Genomic DNA, 12,761 nt, shown 5'->3' with positions numbered 1-12,761 from the left:
ATGTCACAAGGGAGAAATGGTAAATACCTCCTAATAGAGCAGGACTCTGGGACACCTGGTGACTCTGCTCTGGAATGATTCTGCCTGTTCCCTCATCTCTTCTCTCAGAAAGGGAAACAGAGGCAATCCACAAGCTTAACCCCTGAGATTATACCACAGAAAACAAGGCTCCAAACTGGCAAATCCCCCAGGCTGAGGTGTTCCTGCATTTGCCCAATGGGAGTGTCACCAGACATAAAAGCCCTATCTTCTGAGCCTGCTCTACCATGCACGCCACCCGCCTCCTCTCTCACACAGATACACACACACACACACACACAGACACGCACGTGCACCAATCCAGCCCTGACCTGTCCCACTCCCTGGAGTGAGCATGTCTGCCTCCAAGGCTGCCTGGAGTGTGTGTGTGAGGTGAGTATTCCAAGTGTCTGCCAGTCAACCTGTGTGTGGGTGTATCAGTCTGTTTGCATAAAACCTTCATCCAGGGACTGGGGATTATCTCTTCTCTGTCCACTGGGGGGCTTCCAGTTCCTCTTGCCCAGACATTAAGATTCCATACTAGGTCTGAAGAAAGTTGAGGGGCCTAGAATTGAGGGCCCTTTGGAGGACAGAGCAGGCCTCTTTGTGACTACACCTCCTCCACAGCTGGCAAAGAGGTCATGGGATCAATAAGGTTAAGTTCCAGCCTTGCTCTGGCCCACTTTCTTTCCTGTCCTCACATCTCCTGGGGCCAGGGTGTTGGTTGGAGCTTGTCTGGCACCCTCACACTCACACCTGGGACTTACCCTGATGGAAACTCCCCAAACCTGGGCATCCTGCCTCCCTTGCCAACTCCCACTAACTGCCTGGGTTCTGTTCAGCTTCAATGGATCTCCCTGTCTGCCAGACTGCATCTCCTCTCCAGATCCAAGGAGACATGAGCCCATTCTCTGGGACCATCTTTGATGTCTGGCTGCCTCTTCCGGTGGGCTCCTCTGAAGAAAAGATGTGGGGCTGGGGTGTGTAGTGGATGTTGGGAAGTTGTCCTTTGTCGTGCACCCTATGTGCTAGGTATGTATATTATCTCATTGAATCTACATAGCAGTTCAGAGAGGTAGCAATTATCATCCTTATTTCCCAGAGGAGGAAAGTGAGAACCAGAGAGGTTAAGCAACTTGCCTAATATCACACAGCTAGGTAACAGAAGAGCTAAGGTGGGAACTCAGGTCTTGGTGATCCTGAGTTCTTTTTACCACAGCATACTTTTCCCCCATATCCTGAAGCTGCCTACCTTTCCGCCCTTGGAGACTTTGGGATTTAATTCATTGCAATTCAGCAAAAATTTATTGAGCATCTGCTATATGCCAGGCACTGATAGGTGCCAGAAATACAGAAAAGGTTGCTGTCCTCGAATTCTGGTGGGAAAAGCAGGTGTATACACTAGGAAGTATCAAACTTGAGGATACAAATCTGAACACCATGCCATGGAGCAGAGAAAGCAGCAGTACTTTTATTTTCTCTTTATATACAGAGTATATAAATATAATATGAGCAGTGCGAAGAATAAACTAGAACTAACTGCCATCCAGGTCAAGAAAGAGTATTTCCTGCACTCCAGAAATTTCCCATGTGTCCCTCCCAGCTCATAGTTCTCTCCTTCTCTAAGAGGTAGTCAACATCCTGATCTTTGTGATAATTCTTTTCTTGCTTTTCTTTATAGTGTTAGAATCTATGCATATATCCCTAAATAATATTACTTAATTTTAGCCTGGTTTTGAGAATTATAGAAATTGAATGGTACTGTATTTTTCTTTTGTGTCTTACTTACTTTGCTCAACATCTTGTTAGGGAGATATATCCAAGCTATTGCACATACCTGACTTCTGTTCATTTTCATTGTTGCATAGTATTCAATTGCATGAATGTACCACTTTTTTTTGGTTGTTGTTCCATTCTACTGTTTATGAATGTTTGGTTTGTTTTAGTTTGGGCTTTTATAAACAAGGCTGCTATGAACATTCTTGCATGCTTCCCAGTACATACAGACAAGAGTTTTTCTGGCATATAGAACTAAGAGTCAAAGTATATGATACACTGGCTCAGTTGGAACAGATAATGCCAGACTGTTTTCCAAAGTGGTTGTGCCAATTATGCGAGGAGTTCTAACCAGGGTAGGTGGAGGACCAAGAAGACTCCTACGCTTCCTTGCTTAAAACGCTCCAGTGGTTTTCTGTCTTTATTTGACACAAGATCCAAATTCCTTGCCATGGCTCCCAAGGCCCTGCATGATGCAGCCTCTGCCTTCCTCTCTGACCTATGCTGTTTATCGTGTTCTCCTTTGCTCATTACAGTTGCTGCCCCCCTCTCTGGAATGTTCTTCCACTACTGATTTCCATGGATCATTCCTTCACTTCCTTTAGGCCTTTGCTAAAAAGTCACTTCTCAGTGATTCCTTCCTCAACTGTTCCATCTTAGATAACAACTTCCACCACTCCTTATCCCCATCTCTAGTTTATTTTTCCCCATAGCCCAACCTCCTAGGCTCAGGCCTCTCTCCTTCTGTCTGCCAGTGCTTCATCGACTATATCTCTCCCAAAGTCTGAAGGGCTGTCACACCAGACAGTTTGGGGGCTGTCTAGCTGCCCCTGAGATTGATCCATCCTTCCGAGTCACTTTTTATCATACCATCCTGCTTTTTTCATAGCCATTCTCATCCTCTGAAATAAACGAACTTGTTCTTTTGATTACCTGTTCGTATTTTGTCCCCACCCTGCCTCACTTTTCTCTCATAGAAACTGCATAGGAGAGGGCATGTGGCTGTTTTGTCCATTACTGAAGCCAGTGCCTGATGCAGAGCAGGCCCTCAAATAATAACTGCTCAGTTGTCAGTCTCCCAGGGACAGCCAGGCACCCCTACCCCCACAGTTGGAAATTCCCAGAATCCAGGCATCCCACCTCCAGCACTCCTGCCAAATCCCACCACCATCCCTGGCTCAGTCTCCCAGAATGCTTCTGTTGCTGTGGCCTCTGCTTCTTCCCTAAGTCCCCTCTGTGGGTCGCTTGGAGTCTGAAGCAGCAGTTCTGGCCATCAGGATTGGAGAATGATGGACAGGGAGCCTCACTCAGGCAGGTGGCAGGTGCCTGGAGCTGAAGAGATACTTTTTGATTGAATGAAGGGGAAGGCTTCTCAGGGAATAGGACCTTGCCAGGTAGAGAAAAGAAAAAAGGCACTACAAGCCAAAGGACTGGTGTGAACAAAGGATGTTGTTGTTGTTGTTATGTGCCATCGAGTCAGCCCTGACTCAGCGACCCCTCCTTGGGTTTCCGAGGCAGTATCACTATGGAAGTAGGATTGCCCAACCTTCCTTCCGAGGAGTGGCTGATGGGTTTGTACCGCCAGCCTTCTGGTGAGCAGTCAAGTGCCTTAGCCACTATGCTACCAGAGCTCCTGAACAAAGGATAGGAGGCATGAAAGTACACGTCATATATGAAGAACACGTTCTGGTCTGGTGCAGTTGGAGGGTTTTTGATGGGGGCGGGTAGCAGGAGAGCACTGGCAGGCAGGATTGGAAAGGGAGGGCTAGAAGGGGAGGTCTGAGCTCCCGGTAGGATATGCAAGGCTCAGCGTGTCTTAGGTTTAATCCTGCCCCCACAGTCAGCCCCTCCTGCTCTCCTGCTTCCCCATCCACCCAGCCCCCAGCCTGGCAGCTCCTACAGCTGAATGGACTTCTCTCTGGGGCTACGTGTGGGGCCTCGTAACAAGAAGGTTGCCCACCAACAGCCTCCTATGCCCTCTGGGCATGGCCCATCAGCTGCCTCTCCTTGCTTGTCCTGCCCTCCCTCTGTCTATGCTTGCCCCTGTCCAGCCTGTCCCCCTCCCACCTGCTCCTGCACTGCCTGTCCCTCTTACGCAGCTACCTGCCCCTCCTGTCCCAGCCTCCCTGTTCCACCCTGCGCCTGCTCCTGCCCTCCCTGCCCTGCATGTCCATCCTTGGCTGGTCCCCATACCTCTTGTGTCCCCTGTGCTGGTCCACCCTTAACCTGCTGCCACCTTCCCCCTTGCTCCAAGGGCCGAGCTGCCTATCTGAGCTCCTGCTTGGGCTGCAGCGATAGCTGTGGCTGTGGCCGAGGGACTGCCTGGGGGCTCCCAGGCTCTACTGGCCAGTGTAGCTGCTGCTGCAGGGGACAACGTGCCTCTCAGGGCCGCTGTCTGATAGTGTAGGTGGGCTGCTGTCCCCTTGAGAAACTGTCAGTCTCCCAGAGTCCTTCTGTAGCTGCTTCCTCAGTCTCCAGAGTCCTTCCCTCCCCCCATTCCACTCCCCACCCCTCCATCCCAGACAGGAGAGGGTGGGGCAGGGAGGCAGGCTAGATGGGGCTTGGAGTAGCAGCAGCTGCAGGTGAACATCGAAGCAGGTAGAGGCTGCAGGCTGTGAGCAGCGCCTTGGCCTCCTCCTCTGTCCTTGGTGGGTGAGAAGGGGAATCTGCTTCAGAGTTAGTTTCTGGGCACGCTCCCAGTGGCTCCAGAACCTCCTCCTCGGCAGCTTCTGGAGTGGAAAATGTTCCTCTCAGAGCCTTTCCCACGGCCCTTGAAGGTGAGCAAGTTGACTATTTCTTCCCCTCTTTTCAGCCTCTATGGGAAACCCTTCTTTGCTAGACTCCTTTTTCATGTGGATAAGACGGTCTCCTCCTCCAGAGGTGGTAAGGGGTTCTTTATCCAGGAGCCACTTCTTGTCCTTGGACCTCTGCCCATCTCCCTGATTGACCCAAGAGTCTCTGGACCTTGACCTCTCACCTTGAATTAGTCAAAGGTCAGTGGTCCTTGGACTAGAAAAGGAGGCTGAGCATAGGATTCCTGGCTCTTCCCTCCCCTTGGATATCCTGATAGCTTTCATGGTCCTTAACTTCTCAGAACCTGGTACTCTCTGCCTGGATGCCTATTTTTCAAATCCCTGAGAGCTCACCCAGCTTCTTGACCTCAATCTTGCAGCGATGATCCCCTCTGTGACATCCATGCTCATCTGGCTTGGTACATGAGGGAAGCTAGGAAGCTTTGACTCAGGCTCCCAATTACTTAATACACATATAGCTAGTTATAAACCCTGACCCTGGGGATAGGGTTGGGAGATTGGATAGCCATGGAGAGGTAGTTGGAAGTGAGAGACCCTAGTATCTTCCCAGGACTGGATCTTAGGTTGAGAACTCCTCCATATTTCTCAAATTCTCTGGCTCCTGCACTAGTCTGTTTCAATATTCTCTTTCTCAGCCTCCTTCTCTGAGACCTTCGGGTCTTTTCTTTCTATCTGTTTATATTCTCTTCTATCTTTCTATTTCATTATTCCCCTTTCCGTTTCCTTCTTTATTACTGGGACATCCTGCCTTCACCTAGCTTCTGTCTCTACATTTGTTCTCCCCATTCTCTATCCCTCTATTTCTCCTTCTATCTATTTTCCCTTCTAATTTAAAACCAATGTAACATATATCTTTATTGTTATTATTATCATTGTGATTTGGTTGAAAGTTTACAGAGCAAATTCATTTTCCATACAGTAGTTCATACACATTTTGTCTCATGACATTAATTGCAATTTCCCACAATGTGAAAGCTCTCTTCCCATTTCCTCCCTGTGGTTACCTCTTCCCTGTGTCCTTCCCCTCCTATGCACTGCCCGGGCCCCCAGTGTCTCCCTGTGCAAACACTGCCTTCCTGTTCTTCCATGATTGATTGCTCCAAGGAGTGTTATCTATCTGATGTAAATGTTCACCCTATATGCCCGTCTGTTGTTGCTGGGAGCCACAGGAATGAGTTCAATTCCAGACCTGAAGGGTGGCTAGAGGCCATAGTCTCAGGGGTCTCACCAGGCTCTATCTGCCCAGCAAACACTGGTCTTTTTCTGATGTTTGAGTTTTGTTCCACTCAATGTAACATGTATGTCTTTTACTCGCCCTCTTCCCTGTCTTAATCCCTGTCTTCATGTCAGTTTCCTTCCTTGGTCTTTCTATCCACCCTATATCACTCTACTTTTCTGTCCTATTTTGCTTCTGGGTGCATTTTGTTCTCTATCTATTCCACTTATATTTCCCTTTCAGTCTTTGTTTTTCTTCCTCATCTTCTATGTCTAGTTTTTTTTTTTTTTTTTTAACTTCCTATCTCTCTTTCTGCCTTCCCATATCTGGCTTTATCTATCTATCTCTTGCTGGGTCCTGCAGCTGTCTGCACAGCAGGCCTGTGTCATGTCCAGCTACTGCCCAAGGGCCAGGACATTGAGACTGCCAGTGTCTGTCTGTCCCATGTACACCACATGCACTGGAGGGAGCAAAGGCTGGACACAGTTACCAGAATAGTCCCTTCTTCCCCAGCCACTATCCAAGCCATCATTCCCTGCTCAACTCTTCTAAACCTTTAAAAAACCCCAAACTGTATTTTTAAAATGATGCTTTACTTAAATTCCTATTCTGAAAATTGGCAATTAAAAAGAAAAAGAATTAAATAGTTATGCTGTCTGTTCTGTCTGTATAAACTATATTGCAGGGAAACCCAATATCTCTAATTGATCAAGAAGACTTCTTATTTACAGAAGAATGGTAGCTAACAAATGTTGAAGGAACACAGAATTAGAAAAATCACCATTTTTCAATTCCTAATGAAATGACTGAAGCGAGAATCATCAATCGACAAAGCCAAGGATGATGGCTGATGGAGAATTTTACAATGGTGGAATCAAGCTGTCACCACCAGATCCCACTGATGGATCTTAGCATCACTTAAAAGGGGCACAGCTAGATACCATTGTACCTTCTGATGGTATGTAACATGAAGCACTCAACACTGCTTTTGAAGGATTCTTGACAAACAAAAAACTGAAATGAATCTAATCAAGCCTCTAGAGCTAACTTCCGTTAAATAGGAAATACAGGGGATGGAGGAACAAATTAAATAACACAACAGGAAGCAAGCAAACACATCCAGAATGTGGGACATTCTAAAGGAAAACTCACCCACTTTCTTCAGCTGATCAATGGCTGGGGGGGAAAGTGAAAGAGGACTTAAGGAAAACAAAGAAAAAAGACTTAACTACTAAATGGCGCTTGTGACCCTTGTTTGGTTCCTGATTTGGACAACTCAACTGTAGAAAGGCATTTTGAGATAGTTGGGGACATTTAATTATGGATTGAGTATGAAGCCAAGGAATTAGTTGAAATTTGGTGGATGTAAAAATGGTTTTGGGGTAATGTAAGAATAGGTCCTTATTTCCTGGAGATGCATACTGCAGTATAGAGTAATAAAAATGTAATTTAAAATATATCAGTCAAGAAAAAAAAAATAGAAAGAAAGGCATATAAGAAGCAAAAGTGACAAAATCCTAATAATTGTTGAATCTGGGTGATGAGTATATGAGTATTCACAGAACTGTGCGCTCTACCTTTGTGTATATCTGGACATTGTCATAATAAAAATTTTAAATGGTGCTCCTCTGGCAAGCATGATTCCTAGGAACTCCCAGAGCATCCTCCCCATCTGCCCTGACAGCCAGGACTTCACCTGTGGCGCCCTCCACACAGATCCCAGCCTTTCCTGCCCTCTACTAGAAGTATGTCCCGGAGGTAGATTGTACTCTGTACTCAGAGGCTGCCTTTTATTCCTTGAACTCCTCTGATAGCAAACTTCCCATATTTAGGACCTTTCCCAGCTGTGCTTTACAGCTCTGAGGGGCCAGAGGAACCTTAAGGAGTAAGCATATTTTGAATAAATCCTACAATAAACAAAGATAATCCAAAATAATGTAATCTTGATTTTGGTCTGTCTCTGGCAGGTACTTCTTAGCAAAATGCAACTCAGTAATAGGAGAAAACTGCTCTCCTTTCTGGGAAACAGAAGGCAAGGATGGGTCATTCTGTGCCATCTCCTGTCTCCATGCAAGATGATCTCCAGACCTCTGTCTCCAAAGAAAAAATCATCAAGAACTGAGAGACTGAGTGCTACGGGTTCAAGGGACTGAAGCCCAGAACTGGGATGGAAGGGATTTGGGTCTTCCATGCCCTCACTTGCTGAGTGACCTTGGGAAAAATATGATTTTTGAGTCTTGGAGTTTCTAGATGAAAGCATGGAAACTGTTACTCCTTTCAACTCTCTGGAAATTTGCCAGCTAGGGATGAAGGCACTTTGAAACTTGTAGGCTATAAATCTCAGCTGTTTACTTTACCATAAGAAAGTATTTATCAAGATATAAACCCAGGCCCTCCTACCATCTTCCTCCATGACTCAGGATGATTGTTGTTAGTTGCAATTGAGTCAATTCTGACTCATGGTGACCCCATGTGTTACAGAGTAGAACTGCCCCATAGGATTTTCTTGGGTATAATCTTAATGAAAGCAGATAGATCATCAGGCTTTTTCTTCTGTGGTACTGCTGCGTAGGTTTGAATGGCCAACCTTTAGCCACGGTCTGCACTGATTAGTAGACCAGTGCAAATGTTTTTTTATTTTTTTTCCCTAAATGACCCAGGAAGGTGTCATAATAGTTATAGAAATCCAAAGCTCTAGTATAAAGAAAACTGACAGTTACCTGCACAGGTAGGTGAACTCATTTAATCTTTTTAGAAACCATACGAACATGGAATCTCAAAGATGTGGATTCCAATTCTACCTCTACCTCTTGCTGTGTGACTCTGGGCATGTTACTTATCCTTTCCAACTCTTGGGGATAATAATAGTATCTACCTTAATAGTTGTGACAGTTAAAAGAGATAATTTATCAATAGCACTTGGTCGAGGACTTCTTAACACAGAGCTTAGGTATATAATAATTGTTTGATAAATGTTAATAGGAGCTCTGGTGGCAGAGTAATTAAAGCATATGGTTGCTAACCAAAAGTTTGGTGGTTCGAACCCAATAGCTGCCCTGTGGGAGCAATCTGCTTCCCTAAAGATTTATAGCCTTGGAAATCCTCTGGGGGCAGTTCTACTGTGTCCCATAGGGTCACCATGTGTTGGAATTGACTGGATGGCAGTTGGTTTAAATGTCAGGGGGTAACATGGACCAAGCACTTTTAGAAGTAATTTACATGGCTTAATTTATTCATTAATTTATCCCCCCAACATTTATTGAATGTTTATTACATACCAGCAACTATTTTAAGTGCTGCAAATACAGCAAGTGAACAAAACAGATAAAAATCTATAGGGAGGAGAGATGATAAATAAATAAATAAACAAGTAACATATATAATGTGTCAGATGGTGTTAAATGCTACGGAGAATAAATAAACAAGTAACATATATAATGTGTCAGATGGTGTTAAATGCTACGGAGAATAAATAAACAAGTAACATATATAATGTGTCAGATGGTGTTAAATGCTACGGAGAAAAACCAGCAAGGGAGAATGGAGCTTTGTGAGGAAAGCAGGTGGATTACTGTATTGGAGGTGGTGTTGTTGCTATTTTAAACACAATGGCAAAAAAAGGCCTCACTGATAGGGTGACATCTGAGCAGAGATCTCTAGGAGGTAAGTGAGGGAACCACGTGGATGGTTATATGGGAGAAGAACCTTACAGGGGAAAATGTGTGCAAAGGCTCTGGTGGCAGCCAGTATAGATGGAATAGGAGTAGGAGGAAGAATGGTAGGACATGAGGTAGAGCACTAACAGAGGCCAGATGAAGCAGGGTTTCTAGGCCATTATAAGGATTTTGTTTTTATGCTTATTGAGATGGGAACCACTGGAGGGTCTTGAGGAGATAATGTGGAGGAGTTACTACTGAGGCTGGCGAGAGATTAAATAACTTTTCCAAGGTAGCACATCTGGTGACAGAATGAAGGGGTTGAGCTGGGGGGGGGGTGGTTATAGCTCTTAACCATCCCTCTATGCTGCCTCTGAACTTTAGTCTTAGTTATTTGGGAACTGCTCTCCTAAGACTTCTGACCAAGAAACTGGGACACTGACATGTCATTTGGCTTGCCCAAGGCCACATACCTGGTAAGTGGTAGGGGTAGGGTTTTGGACTTAGACTGTCTGTAGCGCGAATCCAAGTTCTTTACACCACACTGCCGCCCTCAGGTGTCTACACCACACTAACATCTTGCCTGGAGGTCACAGCAGTAGAAAGAAAAACTAAGGAGCCCATCTGTTCTGGGTGGCGATATTCTTTAGGATGCTCCGACGCCTGGTTCTGCCGCACTGCAGGAATCTTTCCCGCGCACTGCAGTGGTCTCTAATCCACCGCACCGAGGAAGAAAGAAAATGGCCTGTATTTCAGTCGGCAAGTATCCTAAAGTCGAAGGAGTGGACATCGCGAAGGAGCAGCAAGCGAGGCCAGAGCAGGCTCAGCAGTAGCTCGTGTACTGCCCCTAGCACCTCTCCCGCTAGATCTACTCTTCAGCGCAGAACTTGGGGCAGGAAGGAGGAACAGAGGCGGGGCTTTAGCGCCGCGCCCTCGTCACATGACGGGGCCATCATGGCGGCAGCCAGAGGCCAACCCGGCTCCCGGAAGCAGGCTTTGAGGGGCGGGAGCGTTGCTGGAACTCGAGCCGGAGCCAGAGCCAGAGCTGGAACTAGAGTGGGGAGGGCGGCCGGGCGGCCTGGAGCCGGACGCGTCCGGAGCGTCCCCGCAGACCGGGGCAGCAGGTGAGACCGGGTCTGGGCAAGGCGCGAGCGGGTGTGGCGCAGGGGCTAGGGGGCGCCGGGGTACAGATGACCTGGAGGAGAGGGAATACGAGATGCACGCGTGTGACCCGAAGCAACTCGAGAGGCCCGCGCGGGCGGAATGGATGCCTGGTACAGATGACTAGACACAGAGGGCAAAAACAGGCACCTCGGCAAGAATGGGAAGTAAGAGAAGGAAGTGTACAAAAGATGTGTGGAAGTCGGCAGCAGCCCCTTTGGAACCTGCGGGACCGGAATTATTGAAGGGATTCTCTCTTAGCTATGCCAGGGAAGGGTGGGGTGAATACTTAGTCTTCTCTCTCTTCTTACACCTCCCTTCTGCACAGGGCCCTTGGAGACCGCTCTGGCGGGCCACTCCTCCCACCCACCCAACTGGTCCCTCCGGTCTGAGCTCTAGGGGAGTGGAGTTGAGGGGTGGGGAAGTGGAGTTGGCAGGGGGGCTGGGTAGAGCTGCCTTCTGTTTACACAGCGCCTTGACAGTGCTACCCAGGCAATGGATGTGACTGTGGCCCCCTCTTCACCCTGCCCCTCACCCCCCAGGTCGTCCCTGCGCCCGCCATGCTGGTGACTGCGTACCTCGCCTTTGTAGTCCTCCTGGCCTCCTGCCTGGGGCTGGAGCTGTCAAGATGCCGGGCTAAGGCCCCCGGAAGAGTCTGCAGCAATCCCTCCTTCCTTCAGTTTCAACTGGACTTCTATCAAGTGTACTTCCTGGCCCTGGCAGCTGACTGGCTTCAGGCTCCCTACCTTTATAAACTCTATCAGCATTACCACTTCTTGGAAGGTCAAATTGCCATTTTCTATGTCTGTGGCCTTGCCTCCACAGTCCTCTTTGGCCTAGTGTCCTCCTCTCTTGTGGATTGGCTGGGTCGAAAAAAGTCTTGTGTCCTTTTCTCCCTCACTTACTCTCTATGCTGCCTAACCAAACTTTCTCGGGACTACTTTGTGCTGCTAGTGGGCCGAGCACTTGGTGGACTGTCCACAGCCCTGCTCTTCTCAGCCTTTGAGGCATGGTATATACATGAGCACGTGGAGCGGCATGACTTTCCTAGAGAGTGGATCCCAGCTACCTTTGCCCGAGTTGCTTTCTGGAACCATGTGCTGGCTGTAGTGGCAGGTGTGGCAGCTGAAGCTGTGGCCAGCTGGATGGGGCTGGGGCCTGTAGCGCCCTTTCTGGCCGCCATCCCTCTATTGGCTCTGGCTGGGACCTTGGCTCTTCGCAACTGGGGAGAAAACTATGACCGGCAACGTGCCTTCTCAAGGACTTGTGCTGGAGGTCTGCGTTGCCTCTTGTCGGACCGCCGTGTGCTGCTGCTGGGTACCATACAAGCCCTGTTTGAGAGTGTCATCTTCATCTTTATCTTCCTCTGGACACCAGTGCTGTACCCACATGGGGCGCCACTGGGCATCGTCTTCTCCAGCTTCATGGCAGCCAGCCTGCTTGGCTCTTGCCTGTACCGCATTGCTACCTCCAAGAGGTACCACCTTCAGCCCATGCACCTACTCTCCCTTGCTGTCCTCATTGTTGTCTTCTCCCTCTTCATGTTGACTTTCTCCACCAGCCCAGGCCAGGAGAGCCCAGTGGAGTCCTTCATAGCCTTCCTTCTTATCGAGTTGGCCTGTGGGCTCTACTTTCCCAGCATGAGCTTTCTGCGGAGAAAGGTGATCCCTGAGACAGAGCAGGCTGGTGTACTCAACTGGTTCCGAGTACCCCTCCACCTTTTGGCCTGCCTGGGGCTCCTTGTCCTCCATGACAGTGATCGTAAAACGGGGACTCGGAACATGTTCAGCATCTGCTCTGCTGTCATGGTGATGGCACTACTGGCGGTGGTGGGGCTCTTCACAGTGGTAAGGCACGATGCTGAACTGCGGGTACCCTCACCCACTGGGGAGCCATATGCTCCTGAGCTCTAACCCTGTTCCAGGATCAGGGGGTCGGGATGGACTCTTGAATCCTGCCTCTCCAGGACTATACAGATCCCTCTGTGACTTGACTTTGTGACTCTCAGCCCCTGAGCCTGACCTGGCTTCCCTCCTGCCAGTGCTTTGGGTTGGGGAGGACATGGGTATGATGGACTGGAAAGAAGGTGCCAAAAGTTGCCTCTCTGTTACTCCCTTTCCC

General features: G+C 48.2%; 1 protein-coding gene across 1 annotated transcript; it reads left to right on the top strand.

Annotated features, from left to right (window-relative positions):
* Positions 1-11,200: 11,200 nt before the first annotated feature.
* Positions 11,201-12,553, top strand: MFSD5 (major facilitator superfamily domain containing 5). The gene has a single exon (XM_007949525.2). It carries the CDS (start codon positions 11,201-11,203, stop codon positions 12,551-12,553), a length of 1,353 nt encoding a protein of 450 aa, XP_007947716.1.
* The last annotated feature ends 208 nt before the right edge of the window (positions 12,554-12,761 follow it).

This window comes from Orycteropus afer, unplaced genomic scaffold (assembly GCF_000298275.1).
Source record: "Orycteropus afer afer isolate SDZICR_OR568_19922 unplaced genomic scaffold, OryAfe1.0 scaffold00247, whole genome shotgun sequence".
In the NCBI taxonomy this organism is placed as follows: domain Eukaryota; kingdom Metazoa; phylum Chordata; class Mammalia; order Tubulidentata; family Orycteropodidae; genus Orycteropus; species Orycteropus afer.
This window is presented reverse-complemented; position numbering and strand designations above follow the sequence as displayed.